Source organism: Simochromis diagramma, unplaced genomic scaffold, assembly GCF_900408965.1.
Source record: "Simochromis diagramma unplaced genomic scaffold, fSimDia1.1 OVJJ01000518.1, whole genome shotgun sequence".
In the NCBI taxonomy this organism is placed as follows: Eukaryota; Metazoa; Chordata; class Actinopteri; order Cichliformes; family Cichlidae; genus Simochromis; species Simochromis diagramma.
This window is the reverse complement of record NW_024387336.1, coordinates 547,089-567,725: the sequence shown is the minus strand read 5'-3', so window position 1 is coordinate 567,725 and position 20,637 is coordinate 547,089. Positions and strand designations below refer to the sequence as shown.

Genomic DNA, 20,637 nt, shown 5'->3' with positions numbered 1-20,637 from the left:
ACAGCAAATTAAATTTCCAAAATTGAGATAGAGCATTTGCTATCTTAAAGAGATAAAATGATGAGGATTTTGAACAATACATATATTGCAAATATAAATATTAAATATTAAATATCTATTTTAGGGTTTTTTTGTAAAATATAAATTTGTAAGCACAAAACCAAACAAACAAACAAATAAATAATCCCTGGTCTTTATATATTATGTTAAGCTCTCAAAGAAACTGCGTGTCGCTGGAGCCGGTGACGTAATTCGGTCCGCACGACACGAAACGATCCAATGACGGCATGATGAAGTCAGAAAAGTGGGCGGAGACAGAAAGAGGGGGCTCGAGCAGACACAATTCAGTCCCGTGAGCAGGTCACAGAAGTAAACATAAAAACAAAGCCCACGCTCCGCGCGCTCTGGTGTGTCTAATGTGTCGAGCAGTTTCCTCCGTCGTCTCACAAAGTGCCGCCGCTGTCTGTCAGCGGCTTTGACGCGGGCCGCCAGCATCCTCTCCGGCATCCACAAGTGAATGAGGAGGGCCGGTGGCCCACAGGGAGGGGTCGTTTGCTTCCAGGGCTGCCTCCTCCTGGATGGAGCAGTCAGCGATGGCCATGGGAGATGTCTCGAAAAAAGCATCGACTCGGAACCTCGCGGTGGAGAGGAAAAACCTCCTCACGGTCTGCAGGTGAGTGCATTATCCAACACGCCTTATGTTGTATATGGTAATGGACATTTTTAATGCCCTCAATGCTGCATCAGAGAGTGGCCTCTCTGTGTGACTTTTATCTTTGTCAGTGCAATTTTTATCCCAGTGCTGATGGTGTGGTCGCTATGACGACACCCTTCCTGGAGCAAGGACTAGCTGGCACCCTAGGGACTTAAGGCAGGATGGCAGTATAAGATCTTTACATAAAGTCCTGCTTGGATTTTGTGATTTTGGATAGAGATTTGTTCTTCAGTAGGGTTAAACACACAAACACTGACCTGACGGTGCAGGCACATAATGATCTCTAACGATTATGGTTATGTAAAGGGACAGAGCATTTAGCCTGTAAGTCAGCAGGCATGCTTCCACTTCATCCAGCAGTAGTTGTGCTATCATTCAGCTCAGTCATGCATCAGCTTCAACGTAGATAGACATCCACAGCCCACAGCACATTTAAAGCTGCTGTGACTTAAATTTGGATTTTCCCAATGCATAAAATATTTTATATAATCTAAAAGGGGTCAGTTGCCAAGGTGGACATAGGAGTGTTAGCTCACTTCAGCTCCACTGCATATTGTAGCTTCTTATATGTAAATTGAGAGCATTAAAGTCAGTAAAAAAAAAGGCTAAAAAAAAAAAAAGTAAGCAGGACCTCTGTGAGCCAATGACAGGTGAATCTAGGTCAGGTCCCCGCCCTGCTGTTTGTAATACACAGGAAATGCAGGGATTGTGCTCGTTTTGAGGATAGTCAGCCATTTATTATCCAGTTGAAGCAGCTGAATGAGGCATTGTTGCCTTTGGAACAATGGGGAGTGAAATCACTTGCCTCAGTGGCTTGTGATAAGATAAGCATTGTTTATAGATGTGAACGTGGCCAGTAAAACATAAAGATGGTGACTCTGCAAAACATGACCAGTATTTAGCCATAATATTTTCTCTCTGTTTACAGGAGATGGTTAATTTCCTTCTCACGGCTCACTGCATATCTTACCGTCACTGGACAAATAGTATTTGACAGGTGTTCTTGTAGAAAATAGTCCTGCTGAATTATTTAGTGTCCAGGAAAACATTTAGTGGTCACTGCTGAAGAAATAATGGTGCTTAAAATAAACTGAAAATTCTTTGCCTGTGAGCTTTTATATCATTTGTGGGTGTATATTGCTGAAAATATACACCCACAAATGCACAGTGCTGGGAAAAATATTTCACTACTTCCTGATTTCTTTTCTTTTTTTTTTTAATATTAGACAAAGATAACTTAAAAAATACAAAGTGAAATTCTGAATGATGATTTCCTTTTATTAAGGGAAAAAAATGCTGTCAATTTTCAGGACATAGCTTAGCCCTATGTAATTGTGAACCTGGTTAAATCATGCATTTACTGTGATTATCCACATTTTTTGGAAAGCTGAGTTCAGTTTCGTTCACCATTGCAAGGCCTGATTACTGCATGACATGGTGAATCAAGAAATAACCTAAATATAAACATAAACCTGTCTGACAAATGGAAGCAGGCCAAAAGACCTCAAAAAGCAATCTTGCCACAATCTAAAGAAACTCATGAACAGATCAGAAACAAAGTCAATGTCAGGTCACAAAAGAACCCAGAACAACAGCTAAAGAGCTTCAGGTCTCATTTGCTCCAGTTTAGGTCAGAGTTTATGATTCAACAATAAAAGAGCGACAGGGCAAACATGGCATCCATGGGAGAGTTCAAGGAGAAACCAAAACTAAGGCTCGTCTCACAAAACATCTTGATGATCCCCGAGACTTTTGTGGAAACATTCTGTGAGATAAAAGTTTAACTTTTTGGAAGGTTTGGGTCCTGTTACATCTGCTGTGAAACTAACATAGCCTTTCATGAAAAGAGTACATCGTAACAAGAGCCAAGCATGGTGGTGGTAGCGTGATGGTCTGGGGCTGCTTTGCTGCTTCAGGCTTGCTGTAATTGATGGAACCATGAATTCTGCTCTCTACCAGAAAATCCTGAAAGAGAATGTCTGAATGACTCAAAAACAAAACAAAACAAAAAAAGAAGAAAAAAAGGAGGTTTTTGGAGTGGCCTAAAATAATCCAGACTTAAATTTGAGATGCTTTGGCATGACCTTAAACAGACCTTTGATGCTGGAAATACGTCCACAGCGATGTGAAATACTCATTTCCTGATATCACAAACTTATGCTGTTTGTGTCATGGTCCGGAGTCTGTGGACTCCGTGTTCATGTTTAAATTCATTAATATTCTGTGGTTTTGTTTATTTTGGGTTGTTTGTGATTATCCCTAGTGTTGTGTGTCCTCTGTGCTCTCCTGTTCCACGTTTCAAGTTCCTATGTTCTGTCTCCTAGTCTATTAAGTTTGCCTGTTTAGAGATTTATCTGTGTGTTTCCTGTTTTATTGTGAAGGTCCATGTCTCTTGTCAGTGTTTCTAGTTTCGCTTCCCCTTATATCACTAGCTGTGTCCCAGTTCCATCCTTCAGAGGCCGCATTTGAAGGTCGATTACGTCACAGCCAGGCGATGAGGGCTGTCCCAATTCAAAGGCCGCTCCAAATGAGGCCCCCAAATGCGTCCTTCATTTTCCTGGATGGATGGGTCAGGTGTATCCTTCGTGGCCCAACCTATCCCAGAATTCAGAGCGCAGCCCAGCCAATTCCAGTTTCCAACAATGGCGGCTTAGTTTTAATATTACTCTTTCTGGGTCACAAAATAAACTTTTAAGATATTTTCAGGCAAGAATGTAGCTGTGTAAACTTCAAATATCTGCTCGGTTTATCAAGACATCACATATTTGCAAAAGGGCTCTGATTAGGGTTGCCAACCGTCCCTTAAAAAACGGAATCGTCCCGTATTTAGAAACAAAAGTACACGTCCCGTATTGAGCTAATAAGGGACGCACTTTGTCCCGTAATACAGTGAGAATCAAAAGTAGTCTATAAATGTTAATGGAATTAATGCTTTGTTTGAAAACATAATTCCCAGCCCCTCTCCTGCTTTGTGACCAATGAGCTGACAGCACACTTATGACAATTCGAGTATGACCATTCAGATTACCGCTCATCTCATTGGTTGAGGAAAGGTCGCTTGCGGAGAAAATACTGGAAGACAACAGATGACCACAACAAGAAGCATGGCCAACAGGGAAACAAACGCCGACACTGCGGTGCAAGTCTCGGACGACAGTACACCTAAAGCTGGGCAGACACTGTGCGATTTTTTTCAGTCACGTTATTCAGCTCCTGCTCAAACTGCACGATTGACTCGCAGGGGTTAGAAGTTGGTAGGTCACGATGCAGGGTCTCACACTATACCGCCCGATGCTCTGATGCGACCTGAGTGCTCACACTGTGCCTCCATACAATGAAGGTTATAACAGAAAATCTGTCGCTCCCTCTCTCTCCCTCTGTCTTTCACTCACACAGACACGCACACCGCCACCATCAACTTTGCTAAATTTCTAATGAAAAACATTAATCAGGCAGCTGTGATTGAGCAGCAATGTAAATCCAACTATTTTCACGGTTGTTGTGGTCGTGATAATTTTGTGATGCCACATCGAAAAGGCTCGGATGAGCTTTCCAAAGTTCTACAAGTTGTGCCTCCATCGCTTGTGTCCAGATCACACGCTGCACAGCCGTGCTGCTCCATCTTTTTCACCGACGTTTACGTGTTTGCGCTGAGCAGTGTGAGCGGCTGCGGTGACACCCTCACGAGCGATTGATGATCGGGAGCTGGTCGAGGTGTTAATCGCTTCTCGTTACCCCACGTATACTACACGATGCACGATGAAGGCCAAAATCGGGCCGATCACCAAATCGGTCGCACGACTCAAAAATCGTCTCAAAATGGGCCAAAAATCGCACAGTGTAAGCCCAGCATTAGAGCAGCAATGTTTGTTCGCTCAGAGAAAGAAAAAAAAAAGGCTGCAAAAGTACAGGGAGGAATGGGAAAAGGAAAACACCTGGCTGGAAAAGTGCACGATAACACCTATAAAGCGCACTGCACTGTGTGCCGGCGCACTTTTTCCATAGGCATGTTTCTAATGGTGGGCACATGAAGAACATGAGGGGCGTGAAAGCTCGGGGAACCCTTAACCAATTTTTTGTCCACCAGGCCACGGCAGAAGCAGATATGGTATGTAGTAAACACTGGTTTGTTTTTTTTAAACCCTCTGGTTAAGGTTAATATGGGCATGTGCAGTGAATATCAGCGCTATGTGGCCAGAAGTGTGATAATATAATTTATTTTGTGTAATAAACAACTGCAAGGATAGATGATTACAACAAATAGATGACTAATACATAAAAGCAATACATAGATGAATAATGATGATGAGTTAAGATGCGTAATCATGGGAACAAGCGGGTTTACAAACAGGAGCAGCTGATTAGCATTAGAAAAGCTGAAATAATACCTCAAGCCAATTGTACTAAATGCACTATATGTGCACAGTTACAAGAATATTTTTCGTTCTATTGCTTTCTATTAATTTATATAATTTTAAGTTAAGCAGGACAGAGTTCTTTTAAAGAAAGATTTACTTATATTCTCAAAAGTTAAGCATGACAGGCTTCTGTTTAAGAAAGAGACCTGTTTTACTGTGTTAATGTTGTCATTTTGAGCTAAAAATAAATGGCTAAATGATCATTTGTTTCCCATATGGTCATATCACAAAGAATATGCATCTGCTTAAATCAAATTCAAGTCAAATGGTTAAAAAATAATTTCACACACAAAAAAAAGAGCTACCACACTGGGAAGGGTGAAGACAACTGGGCTGCCCGACCCTGGCCACAAGGTGTCCCTTATTTATTTTTCAGGGAGTTGGCAACCCTAGCTCTGACGTTTTCACAGATGTCTGTTACCCACTAGAGCCATCGAGAACACCAAACTCCCGCCACATTTTCAGACCCCGCGTGGTCTTTCGCTACTCAGGTTAAACATATAAGTCACTTAGATAATGTAAAAATACTATTGTTTGGCCTTTTTTCAGTGTTTTATTTGTTCCTTAGTAAATCGTTTTGGCTGAGATTAAAGTTATACTTTTCATGCAGCTGAATAAACGTCAAACAGAAAACTGATTAAACAGAAATGTGAGATGATTGAGAATTTACTCCAATGTCCTGTTATATTTGAGGGAGCAAAGAGCAGACTGCTGAGTTTATTCAACTCCACCGAGACAGCTGGTGACGCAAATCTGAAGGCTAGACCGTCCCATTTCACAGCCTCGCACTTCCAGCCTTCTCAGACTTCGAAGGACCCGGCCCACGTAGACCATGATGGCCGGGTTCTTCGAAGGCTGTGGCCTAGAAGTTGGGACACAGCTACTGTTATGCTAACGCTAGTTGATGTTAGTATTGTTAATGCTAATTAGCATTAGCAACAAAAAGCAGCTTGCTAATATCTGTAATATCTTGTTCCCTTGAGTTTTAATAACCCTCTATTTTCTCCAAAGTCTTTGTTTTTACAGTGTAATGAAATAAGAAACAAGCTCAATGTACAAGAATCAAAATTAAAACAGGATAATAGGGTAAAGTGGATTAAAGTAGTTGCATGCCATGGAGACTAGATGACGCGGATAAGTGACCAGTGACTCAGCTAAAAGTTTTCCCTATACATCACCACAGTTATCAAGATTTACAGCCAAAATTTAAAAGTAGGATATTTATGAAATTATGGATAAAATCTTGCCAAATGATTTATGATTATTATCATTATTGAGTTATGTCTCTCTGAACTAATTTTATTTGTTCAAATCTTCAACACATACAAAAGTTAAAGGGTTTTCACAGGAAGATCCTGGAAGTCAGGAATGTATTACGGGAGACTTATGTCATCAGCTGAAATTATCTAGTATAAAGGAAGTTGTTTCCTGAAAGTGCTCGATGAACATATTCCTCACAGTAAAAGGATGACATCAGACTGAAGTGTAGAAATGAGACTCTGCAGGAAATGGAAGGTACATTGTCAGAGATCACATAATTACATCCACACTCAAATGGGATAGAGATACGCTTGTACAATTTCAAATAGTTGAACTCTGTGCTCTAACCCTGATTATAATTACGGGAAATCAGATTAGTAATGGTTGATTGATTGATGACACAGTCCTGATACTGTAACCTAAGGAATATTGCGGGAATTCGATCAATATTGAGTTTTAGTGACACTCTGACTATTTTTCTTTTTATGCTTTTATTTCCTCTTTGTTAGACTACTGTACTGGTCTTTTAACAGATATCAATCAGAAAGCATGAAATAGACTTCAGACTATGCAAAATCAACTGCCAGATTGTTACCAGAACCTTGAAAACTGAACACATCTTACCCCAGTGTTGATGACTCTACACTGGCTGTGCATTTCTCTAGGAATTGATTTTAAGATTTTACTTATTACATTTAAAGTCCTTCATTGCCCAGCATCAAAATATACAGTCAAACTGCAGTTCTTCTACCAACCAGTGCTCAGCTGAGATCCTTGGTCTGAAACCCATTAACAGTTCCCACCTCACATGTAAAGACACAAGTCGATTGAGCGTTTGAATGTTTGCTGTTGGGGCTCCTCGATTGTGGAATGACCTGCCTGAGAGAATTCAGCTCACCTCATCAGTGTCTTCTTTTAAGATTCACCTTATTTTATTTTGATGTTACATTTAAGTCTTGTGTTTTAATTGATATGTAAATTCCATCCATCGATCTATCCATTTTCTTCCACTTATCCGGGGCCGGGTTGCAGGGGCGGCAAACTAAGCAGAGAAGCCTGGACCTCCCTCTTCCCGGCCACCTCCTCTAGCTTGTCTAGGAGAACACCAAGGCGTTCCCAGGCCAGCCAAGAGATGTAATCTCTCTAGCATATCCTGGGTCTACCCCAGGGTCTCCTCCTGGTGGGACATGCCCAGAACACCTCACCTTGGAGGCACCCAGGAAGCATCCTTGTCAGATGCCTACACCTACACTGGCTCCTTTTGATGTGGAGGAGTAGCAGCTTTACCCGTCCCAGATGGCTAAACTTCTCACCCTATCTCTAAGGAAGAGGGCAACCACCCTTCAGTGAAAGCTCATTTCCACAACTTTTATCTGTGATCTCATTCTTTTGGTCACTACCCAGAGGTCATGACCAGGTGAGGGTGGGGACATAGGTCGACCAGTAAATCGAGAGCTTCTTTTTTACGCTCAGCTCTCTTTTCACCACTACGGACGAGTACAGTGTCCGCTGATATGTTCATTGTTTTGTATAATTTCCTCCTTGTTTGTTCTTTTATTCTGTGTTTCTGGGAAGTACTCTGTAACTCTAGTTTTGATAAGTGCTGTAAAAATAAACTATTATTAAGCTGTATCATACATAATTACTTTATGCCCTGCCCTAACAAGCTAACACCACCCAGATATTTTGCTTTTATGAGTTTCATTGACCTTTGTTAATCGTACAGTACAGATTACAGCATAAGTTTTGAACAAGGAAACCTAGAATATTTATGGAGACAAGTTATCTCTCTTTTCTGCCATGGTCACAGAATACATTTAGACCCTTGTGTACAAAACCTAACTTGTACATTAACTTGTGGTATATCTGAAAGATTACGTGTTGACAGAATAGGACAACGTGGAGTATTTTGTTCAGTAAGGTCAGTCTGACACCGAGATCAGAGTCTTAAAATGTTCCCATTGTTCCCATTTTACCATTCACTGATCACACAAGTACATCACATTTATGACACCGGACCCAAAAATTCACATAACAACATATATATTTAACCATTTTTCTTCAAATATAGAAAGTAACTTTCTTACACATTAAATTGTTATCATACAGAGACAAGAGTTCAGCTTCCTATAAAAACAGCACAGAGCTCTGTAGTCTGGGGAGAATTGTGTGATTTTTCAGTGCTTACTATTTACTCTATATTCTGCCAAATTAAGCAAGCAATTTGGCAGAAGATAGAGCGATTCCACAGTCTTATCATCTCCTGTTTTCTCTACACTGATCCAAGGATCCATCCTGTGTCATCTGGAACAGCCATCACAAATTTTTGAACACAGAAAAATAAACGTAGAGCGCAATACTGTACATAATCTGCTCGTGTACATTCTTTAAATCTGTGCATATTCCTGTAATTTTTGTTTTTATGATATTAGAAATCATGTAAGAAAATGAATAGTCATTCTAATTGTACTCATTAAAAAATGTTCAGTCTGTTTTTTAGGGTTAAACCTAAGAGCTAACTAAATGTATCACAGTGGCAGAACACTGTGTTCTTTCGCGACTGCATCCTTAAACAGACTTGTGTGGTTTATCAAGTGCGATTCACAAATGTTTAGCAATAGTTTGATGTACAACATGTTCTGCCTACTGTAAACTGAAACAAAGACAGCGGTAACCCATCAGCGTTTTTCCTGACTAATCTTTTCCCTCTATGCTTGAATAAGTGCTCGAATAAGTGCTCTCCTCGCTGCTCTCCACCACACACAGGTTTTCAGTTAAGACCCTGCTGGAGAAATACACGGCCGAGCCCATTGATGATTCATCAGAAGAGTTTGTCAATTTCGCCGCCATCCTTGAACACATCCTCAGCCACCGTTTCAAAGGTACTAAACTGAGGAGATAACATACTAGGGCTTAACGTCCTGTTGAATCAAGGCTCTTACAGTGTTTACTGAAACTTTTCTGTCCTGTTTAGCAGCTTCGGCAAGCAGAACCATGTTGTTTTATTATTCGCAGTAATATATGTGTAGTGTAACAACGTGTTTTTCAGTGCTTACTAAAACTAATGCACTTCACATGCTTGTTGTGTCAGGCTCTAGTAGCTGGTTCGATGGTCAGAGGAGTTACTGGGACTACATCCGCCTGGCTTGTGCTAAAGTCCCCAACAGCTGCATTAGCAGCATTGAGAGCATGGAAAACATCAGCACCTCACGAGCCAAGGCAAGACCAGCATACGATGACAAAAAAATTACAAATAAATAAGAATATGTAGTTTTATTGGGACTAATTTAGAAGTCATTTTTGTGACTCTCCAGACTAATTTCTTTAGCTTTGGTGTTCCTTTCAGGGCCGAGCCTGGATGAGAGTAGCTCTGATGGAGAAGAGGCTATCTGAATACATCGCCACTGCTCTGAGGGACAGCAGGACAACCAAGTTAGCACCTCTCTATATAATAAAAATCACTTGATCCTCGTACAAACATGTTCCCACCTAACTGCACTTGTCTTTGTGCTTTAGGAGGTTCTATGCAGAGGGAGCCATCATGTTAAGAGAAGAAGCTACAGTGCTAACAGGGATGCTAATAGGTCTTGGAGCTATAGACTTTAGGTGGGGCGTCCTGACTTTTAGGTATCAGACTGATACTTTTAAAATCCTTATGCATGTATAAAGTTTCTAATTTCTGATTGGTTTGTCTCCCTCAGCTTCTGTTTAAAAGGGGAGGCCCTGGATGGGAAATCTCCTGCAGTGATTGACTATACTCCATACTTGAAATTTACACAAAGGTACACCAACCTTCATGTATTTCAGAGACACTTTGAAAGTTACAGAAACACCACTGCACAGCCCATTCAAAGTCAATAAGATACTGATACTGGCTGCTTGTGTCACAGCTATGATTACCTGAGCGATGACGATGATCGGCAGAGTGTTGACAGCAGCGCGAGTGACGACAGCGTCCCTGAACATCCTTACATCCCCCTGGTCACAGACGAGGAGAGCTGGAGCACAAAGTGTCGCAAGATGGAGCAGAGGTTCAAGATTGTCAATGCACAAAAGGTGGGCGGACAAACATGATGTGTTTCTATCACTGTTGTTTGATCTAAATCTAAGGTTAATAAATGCAGATAAATACGTTCATCGTTTCATGACTCTATTAATCTGTCAGTTAATAACAAAGATTATACTGCCGAATCGTTTCTACATTACTATGATCGTTCACAGATGGTTGATGTCTAATATGAGTATCCGAGGGTGAATGTGTTTTTTAAATTTTGGCTCAGTCTGAATGTGTGTTGTCAGGGTTACCTGGAGGAGCTTGTGCGTCTGCGTGAGTCGCAGCTGAAGAACACAGAGATGGAGAACAAGAGGCTAAAGGCCCGGCTGGAGGAGCTGCAGACCCAGAGCCAACAGGAGAAAAGGGAACTGGAGGCCATTGTCTTGGAGCTTCAGGAGCAACTGTGAGTGAAACACACAGATGGCTAGCATGTTTAAGCAAATAGCTTTAACACAATGCCAGCTTAACTGATGAGCACTCTTCACTGCAGAGTACCGTGGACTGTGTTTGCTTTTCAGTGGTTCTATTGTTCGGACTTATGTTTTACCCTCACATGTCTCAGGACAAGCTTGATTCCATGTGACTCCAACCACTTGGCGAAAAACCTCTCAATCCCACTCGTCAACCAGTGGCCAACACTCGAGCCGTTCGACAGCCAAGAGGACGTGAAGCTGTTTCGCAGGTTTGCTACAGGCAGCATGGTTACTTTGTCTCGTTGTTGTAATTTGACAATATACACAAACTCTGTAATAACAATAATATACACCAGCCAGTCGCATTTTTAAGTTACACCTTGTCCACTGGCTGGGACTTCCTTTTGTCTTCAGAACTGCTTCAGTTCTTCACAGCATGGAATCGAAAAGTCCATCTGCTTCAAGGTTAGACACGTTGTTCACTTTTTCAGACCATTCTCCTTAAACTCTACAGATGAGGAAATACATCAGAGGACGATATTCAAACGTCTATCGTTCCATGTTATAGGCTATCGTTTATTTGTTTTAATTGACGGTTTGCAATAGTGACCATGGCAACACAGAAGGACTAACCAAAACAAATCGAGGAGCTCATTCCTAAACAGGCAGCTACTTCTGTAGCTGCAACAACAGATACGTGGACGAGCCGAACAACATTCCTGTATGCGCTTAACGGTGCGCTTCCTCCGAGACTGGACACTCTGCAGTAGATGTTTGCAGACAGGCTGGTTTCCATACAGGAACAGCAGTGATACCCGGTGGCCTCAGGGAAGCTCTTGCGTGACTCTGAGGTCATCTAGTTAGTATCGCTATTGGATAGGGGTGCAACGATACTCGTATCGATATTGAACCGTTCGATACAGTGCTTTCGGTTTGGTACGCATATGTATCGAACAATACAAAATTTGTAATTTATTTTATCAACTTTCCTTCTGACGATGCTGTCTGTGTTGAGTGCTCAGTGAATCTGCGTTCGACTACTCCGCCTAGGCTGCACTGTCGAGCGCAGATCCACTGAGCGTTCAACACAGACAGCATCGTCAGAAGGAAGAGCGCAGGGCAAGCTAGCGAGACAGAAGTTAAGCTCTCCTTGCAACATGAACCTCCCCCACCCTCATTCAGATTTGGCGTTTGGAATTATTTTGGTTTTCATGTGACATATGACCCTGAAGGTAAGCGCGTCATGGACTAAAGTAAAACAGTATGTTGGATGTGCCACGCAATGCTCAATTACATGGGTGGGAACTAACGTGTTGGCCGTCTAGCCCCATGCAGGGGTAGCTCGTTAACGGAGATTTGCCGTGTTGTGGCGTTAACGTCATTTCAACGAGATTAACGCTGACAGCACTAGTGGGAACACAACGAATATGATTGCACATTTACACAGACATCATCCTAGTGCAAAGACAAGTGGAAGCAGACAAAAACAACAAGCATGCATGCTACAAACTTTACCCGAGTCATTTAGACAGCCGTTAGCACATGATTCTCCTTATGGGGACCTGATATGTTTAATATTGTGGCGAGTTCAGACAAGGAGGAGACAGAGGTGTCGTTTGGTCTTGCTTCCCGTGAGCTAGCCAGGGAGCACAGCCGTTTATTGACATCTGCAGAAGAACACTGCCGCTAGGTAACTGCTCAGCGTGGCAACCGCACAGCAACAACACACGGAGCGCCCTCTGACCCCGGAAGGACACACCGTCGCAGCGAGAGGGCGTCACCCATCACTATGGCAACATAAACAAAACATAACTGTACAAACAGAACCCCGAACAGCCCTGACCCGCTACATAGCCCCCACCTAAGGGGTCAGTCGTCCCCGACGACCCCATTGCCCCACACAAAGTCCTGCAAATGTCCAGGTGCCTTCTTTTGGCGCACCGGCCGGTCATGACCGGCGGGGGAAAAGTCACTCGGGTCAGAACATGGGGTGCCACCATCATCCCACTTCTGACACCAATGTGGCGAGCTCAGACAAGGAGGAGAAGGAGGTGTCGTTTGGTCTTGCTTCCCGTGAGCTAGCCAGGGAGCACAGCCGTTTATTGACATCTGCAGAAGAACACTGCCGCTAGCCAACTGCTCAGCGTAGCAACCGCACAGCAACAACAACACACAAGGCGCCCTCTGACCCCGGAAGGACACACCGTCGCAGCGAGAGGGCGTCACCCGTCACTATGGCAACATGAACAAAACATAACTGTACAAACAGAACCCCGAACAGCCCTGACCTGCTACAATATGCTGCTGAGAATATATCCCAGAAGAAGCGTATAGTATAGCTTTTATTTTAGAAAGAGCCATTTCTCTGTAATAAACTCTCTTTTCCAAAGATGAGTGATTCCTCAATCAGATACAGGTGTTACCGCGCCAGATCCGCGGCCCCGAACCGTAGTAAGGAAACCTCTGGCAGTTACTTGAAGGTTCCGTAACTGACTCGTAGCCGGCAACAGCTTACTATACAGGTCAACTCCGCTAGCAAAAAGATCGAAGGAGGCGTAGGAAACTGCTTCACCGAACTTTATTTCTTCTCTAAGGCACGAACACCGCATACAGTGGGCTGAAACAGTTTACTCACAGCGAGCATCGCCGACACAACTCTGGCTGTCGAGGGAGTTATTATATTCCTTTTATTTATTTTCTTTTCGTCTCTTCTGTAGCTAACCGTTACTTTTTCCCCTTCTCCGCTCTCTCTCTTCACACACACACCAGGCAGTCCCGCTACACACATCCCGAATACATTTCCCATCAGGCTTCATCCTTAAAGGGCCATGCCTGTAACACAGGGCTTGCAAAATCGCTAGCCCGACGTCCCGGGGCTAGCGATTTTTCCAGTCGTACTACCAAACTCTATCTCTGCCCTGCCCGTCGTGCTATTGTAGGAAGGAAAAATATATGTCAATGCTTTTGCATTCTTTCGGAAATGTAGCTGGGTAATTATGTCATTGGCATCGGTGAGCCACTGTCAATATGTGACATATTGAAATCGCGTTTGAATTTGCGCTTGTTTTTTGCTTTCACTTTGCAAATGTCCAGGTGCCTTCTTTTGGCGCACCGGCCGGTGACGACCGGCGGGGGGAAAGTCACTCGGGTCAGAACATGGGGTGCCACCATCATCCCACTTCTGACACCAATGTGGCGAGCTCAGACAAGGAGGAGACAGAGGTGTCGTTTGGTCTTGCTTCCCGTGAGCTAGCCAGGGAGCACAGCCGTTTATTGACATCTGCAGAAGAACACTGCCTCTAGCTAACTGCTCAGCGCGGCAACCGCACAGCAACAACAACAACAACACACAAGGCGCCCTCTGACCCCGGAAGGACACACCGTCGCAGCGAGAGGGCGTCACCCGTCACTATGGCAACATAAACAAAACATAACTGTACAAACAGAACCCCGAACAGCCCTGACCCGCTACAATATGCTGCTGAGAATATAGCCCAGAAGAAGCGTATAGTATAGCTTTTATTTTGGAAAGAGCCATTTCTCTGTAATAAACTCTCTTTTCCAAAGATGAGTGATTCCTCAATCAGATACAGGGCTCGCAAAATCGCTAGCCCGCTAGCGATTTTTCCAGTCGGGCTACCAAAATCTATCTCTGCCCTGCCCGTCGGGCTATTGTAGGAAGGAAAAATATATGTTAATGCTTTTGCATTCTTTCGGAAATGTAGCTGGGTAATTATGTCATTGGCATCGGTGAGCCACTGTCAATATGTGACATATTGAAATCGCGTTTGAATTTGCGCTTGTTTTTTGCTTTCACTTTGCAAACGCGCGAACTGTGTATAGAGAGCGACAGCACTGATTGGTGAGTGATGATAATTTGTGCACCAATTCCTCTGACATCGTCTTATCAATCGTTAGCTTACTATGCAAACATGACAAGTGAAATCTCCCGCAGCAAGCTTAAACATGTGAGAGGTTGATCGCGCAGAGAATCGCTGACCGTTATGTGTGTGTGTGTGTGTGTGTGTGTGTGTGTGTAAAAGCAGCAGTATATATATTAGTTCTGCTGAGCCAAATAAGACAGGTCAGGGTGAAGAAGTGACAGCCAAAGAAAAGCTTACCACAAAACGGAGAAGTTATGACAAATCAGACTATAAGGCAAAAAAAGTGCAGCTTTATGGTTTCATGGACAAAAGAATTTCTGTGGCTGCAATATGACGAGCTATATAACCGGGGCTGCACATAAGTGGTCCGCAGGTGCGCATTCGCTGTCAAAAAAAAAAAAAAAAAACGCGAACAAGATATGAAGTTGCAACGCGTGTTTGCATACATAAGATTTTCTGGAGGAGGACAGACATTTGTTTACAACTCTTAAAGATGTCGAAGAAGCTCCTTTAAGCAATTATTTTGGTGTTCCTCCACCTCCAAACAAATGTCAGAAGCAGTCCGAACCACAAAAGAAGCGCGTATTCTCGGAAAAGTGGTTGCAGGAGGTGAGCTGGCTTCAAACAAATGATGAACGCACAGAGATGTGGTGTGGAATGTGCCGTGAAAATACCACTCTAGCGGACAAAAACAGTGCTTTTTATATGGACGCAAACGCGCGTTGCAACTTCTTATCTGGTGCGCGTCTTTTATTTTGACAGCGAATGCGCACATGCGGACCACTTATGTGCACCCGTGTAAATAACATAATGTTCTGCCGGGTGTGTTGTTGGTTTTCTCTCGATTCCTGAGTCGACAAGCGCCTTTGTTACTGGGACCAGTCATTTTAAGAAAGGCCCCCATTAGAACCCATGAGAAATGCAAGAAATGCATTATTGCTCAGTCTGCAATATCTTTCCCAGAACAAACACCAATTGCAAATAACATACTAAAAATAAACCTGAAAAATCTGTTTAGAACAGCGTACTATGTTGCAAAGAGTGAACTACCACTGGCAAAATTTAGCAGTCTTTGCAAACTTCCAAAAGCAAATGGCCTAGATCTTGGTTCCACTTGTCTCTTACCCGTGACTTCAGCGGAAATTTCAAATTCAGGATCTGACACAGACTGATTCATGTCCTACACAGTTCTTACAAGTTCATAGAAATTTCTGTTCAATTAGAACCAAGTATTTGAGTTGATGATTGTAATTTTTATACAATGTTGTAATTTGTTTTTCAACAATTTTTTTGATTAATGTTTTGTTTCCTTTACAATATTATACTTTAATGTATAATATTGTAAAGGAAACAAAACTGGAAACAAAACATCAATCAAAAAATTGCTCTCTTTTTTATTCGGGCTAATTACATTTATTTTGGGCTACCGTCTAACCAAAAACTGAAGAGTCCCTGCCCGAAGGGCTACCAGGGATTTTGAAATTTTGAGAGCCCTGAGATATATATATTTTTTTAATTACTTTTGTTTCAGCAACATTAAATTTAAAAACTGTACTTTTGAGTTAAAATATATATTTATAATTTTAATAAATGACAAATTAAAAAGGCATGAACATTTTTTTTGTATCGAAAAAATATCGAACCGTGACACCAAAGTATCGAACCGAACCGAACCGTGAATTTTGTGTATCGTTGCACCCCTACTATTGGATAACACTGCGTACGGCCCATATTTATTTCATTTTTAATTATTTGATTTAAATGTGAAAAATAAATAGTACTCTTGATGGACAGATTATATAAACTATTCACTAAATTTACAGAAAATGCACTATATTGTGGTATATATCATCAGTTGTGTGGGAAAATCCCGGCAGATCAGCAGTTTATGAAATACTCTGGCATCAGGTGTGCCACGTTCAAAGTTTGACCTCCCAGTCCATTGTTCCCTTAGTGGGCTGGTTTCAGTCATTATGCAAATGTACTGTTTATAAGATTGGGGAAACCTGCAGTCAGCTGAGACTGAAGAAGTCACTTTATGAGTGACGAAACGTTTCTCCCACTGAAAACGCTACGTCCAGATGAACAGAATCAACCTTTGGAGACGTTCAAAGTAATTTAAATCACCTTTCTTCCTCATTCTTATTCTCAGTTTGAACTTCAGCACATTGTTTTGATCATGTGTACATGCTTAATTGCACTCACTTGTTGCCATTTGACTGGTTTATAAAATAATTGTGTTGATTAGCAGTGCACCTAATGAAGTGGCTGGTGGGTGTATAATATTGTTCCATCAAAGATCAGACAGCACTTAGCAGTTTGTGTAAATCACAAGCAAAAATCAGATGGCGTAGTTATGTCCATGTAAACCTGTATAGAAAACATTTTAATTTTTTAATTCAAAATTTGAACCTGGTTTGAGCCATATATAAACATTTGCCTTGTTTTCTCTTTCAGGAGGAGTTTTCCAAGCACAGAGCTGCTGTCAGTGGAGGTCAGCCTGGATTCTGACTCTCAGAGGACTCATGAGAAACAGAATGGGAGGGCCTGGTGCACAGGTGACAACTCAGACACACAAGCGATTAAATATGTGTGTACAGTTAAACTGACCCTCCCGTTATATGTTTGTCCCACCCTCCCAGAAAAGGACTACACCCCCTCCATGATGGGCCTGTGTGGGTCCTTGGCGTCCTTCCCAAGCTGCAAATCTCTGACTAGCCTGAAGTCCAGCGAGTGCCTGGTCAACATCAGCACAGAGAACAGTCCTGCCCTCTCTCCCAGCTAGGGGGCACCAAAGAAACACTGCCAAGAAACATTAAGACGCTCCGGCGTGAAAATAAAACGACTGTTCTCGGTGGGCGGACAGATGCTTGACAGACTTGAGTCCCTTTACTTTTAAAACCCAGCACTCTCTCAGCTTACACCTGTTGTGGAAGAGCAGCCTGCACGCTCTCTGGGCCTGTGCAGCCAAGATACAGGAGCAAGCTGCCGCACTGCCTCATGGCCTCCTACAGCGTCATTGCCTTTCATTGTCGTGACATCATTAAGCCTCCTGCACTGTAAAGCAGCTGGTTTAAGTCTGACCCTCCTTCACTTACAGTCACCCATCTGAACCGGTCACCTTCATCGAAGCTCGCTGTAGGGTCGTTCTGTGTGTCGCTGTCCTTTTGTCTGTGTCTTATCGATCTGTCAGCCTATCTTACTCTGCCTGTTGAATAACACTCACAAGATGGGTGAGCTGCTATATCCTTATGGAGAAACAGCCCTATTATATACTGTTACAGGAGCATGAAAAGATTTTAAAACAGAAGCTTTTAATGTGGCGAGTCAGATGGTTTATGATGAAGATTATTTAAAAAAATAAATAACAGAAGCTACTTTATGATATTAAAATCAATGACAGTTTAGACCTTATTCAATCATACGCTAGGTTAGACACACAGGCTACAGAGGATTGTGGAGATGCCACAGTGTGAACATTTAAAAAAAACAGAAATCTGTTGCATACAAACGCAGAGTTTATTGTGACTATGCAGAATGAGTGTTGTCCTTGTCTTTTTCTACAAACCTAGCTTGATAGAATAGTTTGAGCAGGAGAGAAATAGTGAATGTGCAACATGCGTATGCCATTTTTTTTTCTTTCTGTGAGCTTTCCTTTTCTGTTACAGTTACGTCCATGACATACTCACCTGTGTCAGTCACACATGTGTAAATTGCTTTTTAATGCGGCGTTTTTGAGAGTTGGGAAACGTTTAAAACTGCAATAAAACTGCCTTTTTTTGAAACATTAAATGTGCTTATGTATTTAATGGATATACCATCAGCATATCTACCGCTTCGATCCAGGCTGAAATCGCTCAGTTCCTATCCTATGAGAATAGTTCCTCTAAGCACTACAGCTAATCCTCAGGGATGCTTTCTGTTGCGCCACCAGCAGGTCAGAGTTTTAAATGTCGAGTGAAGAATCCTATAATCTATTAGATGGACTGTCATAGCATTTTGTACAGACATTAATCAAGGTGCTGGGATTATCTACCACACTGTTGTACATTAGCCCCTGATTTATATAATTACTAAGTACTTTTGCATGAATTGTTCTTTTAGCTTCTGAGTTCTCCCAAATATTTTGTAGCACCATAAGGTTGACAAATCTGATCTCTGATAAAATTTGGACATCATGATATCGTGTTACCTAGACTTTCCTGCACATATTGTCCATGATCTGACTGCACTTAGACTACACCTATCCAGTGACATGTTGATTTTGGCATAATGGGTTGTTTTAATACTCAGACACAAATGGGGAAAAAGAACGTACATATCATAAAAAAGAATCTGGTGCTTAGCAGGTCTTAAAATTGGGTATATACAACCTCATGTTAAACCCACAGCAGGTTACTAGCAATAACAAAAAACTTTTTTCAATGAAAATAAAGAAAACAAATCTTTTTTTCACAGTCAGTCGCGATGATCTGGGCTTGTTTTGATTTAAAATTGGAAAAATTGGTGTACTTTCATTTTCACACTCCCTCCACATAAGCTGATATCACAGCTGATTATTTTACTAAAGGTCCAAAAAGCCTCCCTGTCATCACCCTCGTCCCCCTTTGGCCTGGGTCACGCTTTGTTCTCATGTCTTCCCCTTGAGACCTGACTTTGTGAAGCATGACATCGCCTCTCTTTAAATAAGTTTGAGATAGCTCACATGAGGTCAGAGGTTAGGCTCATTTATTCATTAACACAGACAAATACACAGAGCTGAGCAAACAGGAGCTGGAAGTCCTTTGGTAAATGTTGGAAAAGCATTACGTGGAAGATGCATTCCAGGTCGACATACTGTCCAATTAACTCCCAGGCTGTAAATGAATTGATGCCTGTGGGGTGGTGCTACGCTGTGTTTAGTTATTTGTCTTTGTCTTTGGTGGTTTTGTGAGAGTGACATTAATTGCTGGCTGCAATTTATACTAGACAGATGAGCATTGGACCCCATTCTGGTGTCCCGGCAAGCAAATGTGTTATCTAAGCACGGGGACAGGGTCCCGTGTAAGACAGGCATGTTTCAGGACAGTTAGCTTTTGCAGAGGGCGCCGGATGGTGAGTCTTACACTGCTCTGGCTTCTAAAAGTGGCATTTTGTTATCTCAGCCCTCTTCTTCTGTCCCACCATCGGCACTCCCTTTTTACACAGTCAGGATATTTATCTTCCACAATGCACACTGTCTCATATACGCACACACATACGCACCCACACCACCCATAACCACTTCACAGTCCACCCAGATGGTGCACACACACCCAGCTGGGCCTCAGGATTGCATGAAGGGGAAATTAGTCTACAAATAAACAAATGTATGAAGTTGATGATGAAATATTTAGATGACCGCTCCGGGGGGAGTTTGCATGTTCTAGCTCATTTAGTGCAGATAACATGGACTTTATACCAGAGAGAGCTCTGCGAACCATGTCACACTGTTGGAATTTGTTTATATTTCTCCTACGTTTATTCATCCATTGGTGTTGGTGCATTTCTTTTTTTTAACATTGTGTGTATTTAAAAACAATCTTTTGAAAGTTTTCTTTAATTAGCCAAGTCTTGCTTTTTTGGTCAAATAACATTATTGGTAAAGGCTAATGCAGCGTAGATCCCAGAGAAGTGCTGCTGTAAGAAAGAAACTAGCAAATTCGCATGAGGTTTATGATGTTTACATATGATAAATTAAGGAAATCAAGGATGTTACAGCAATATTATTTTATTGTTGTACTGCAATGAAGCAAACCAGTGGAGGAGAACACAAATATGTCAAAATAACATGAAAATCAGAGCTTCAGGGAACAGAAACAATGACTCTAATGTATGTGCATAATGACCGATCAAATAACAGCATGATCTTAGA

General features: G+C 42.1%; 1 protein-coding gene across 2 annotated transcripts; it reads left to right on the top strand.

Annotated features, from left to right (window-relative positions):
- Positions 1-309: 309 nt before the first annotated feature.
- rundc3ab (RUN domain containing 3Ab) lies at positions 310-19,725 on the top strand. Of its 2 annotated transcripts, XM_040006619.1 has the most exons (11): positions 310-673; positions 9,160-9,275; positions 9,485-9,612; positions 9,740-9,825; positions 9,910-9,999; positions 10,095-10,175; positions 10,284-10,449; positions 10,693-10,850; positions 11,010-11,129; positions 17,202-17,302; positions 17,387-19,724. In XM_040006619.1, exons 1-11 carry the CDS (start codon positions 579-581, stop codon positions 17,527-17,529), a joined length of 1,284 nt encoding a protein of 427 aa, XP_039862553.1. In that variant the 5' UTR covers positions 310-578; the 3' UTR covers positions 17,530-19,724. The 2 variants fall into 2 exon arrangements, with proteins under 2 accessions (XP_039862553.1, XP_039862552.1); XM_040006618.1 differs by having other exon boundaries at positions 17,202-19,725.
- Positions 19,726-20,637: the final 912 nt, after the last annotated feature.

Excerpts from the sequence above, each read along its gene's own strand:
- rundc3ab (XM_040006618.1), top strand. The coding sequence starts at position 579 with ATGGAGCAGTCAGCGATGGCCATGGGAGATGTCTCGAAAAAAGCATCG. Across the intron at positions 9,276-9,484 it reads CCTCAGCCACCGTTTCAAAG|GCTCTAGTAGCTGGTTCGAT; the intron begins GTACTAAACTGA and ends TTGTTGTGTCAG. Across the intron at positions 10,851-11,009 it reads TTGGAGCTTCAGGAGCAACT|GACAAGCTTGATTCCATGTG; the intron begins GTGAGTGAAACA and ends CACATGTCTCAG.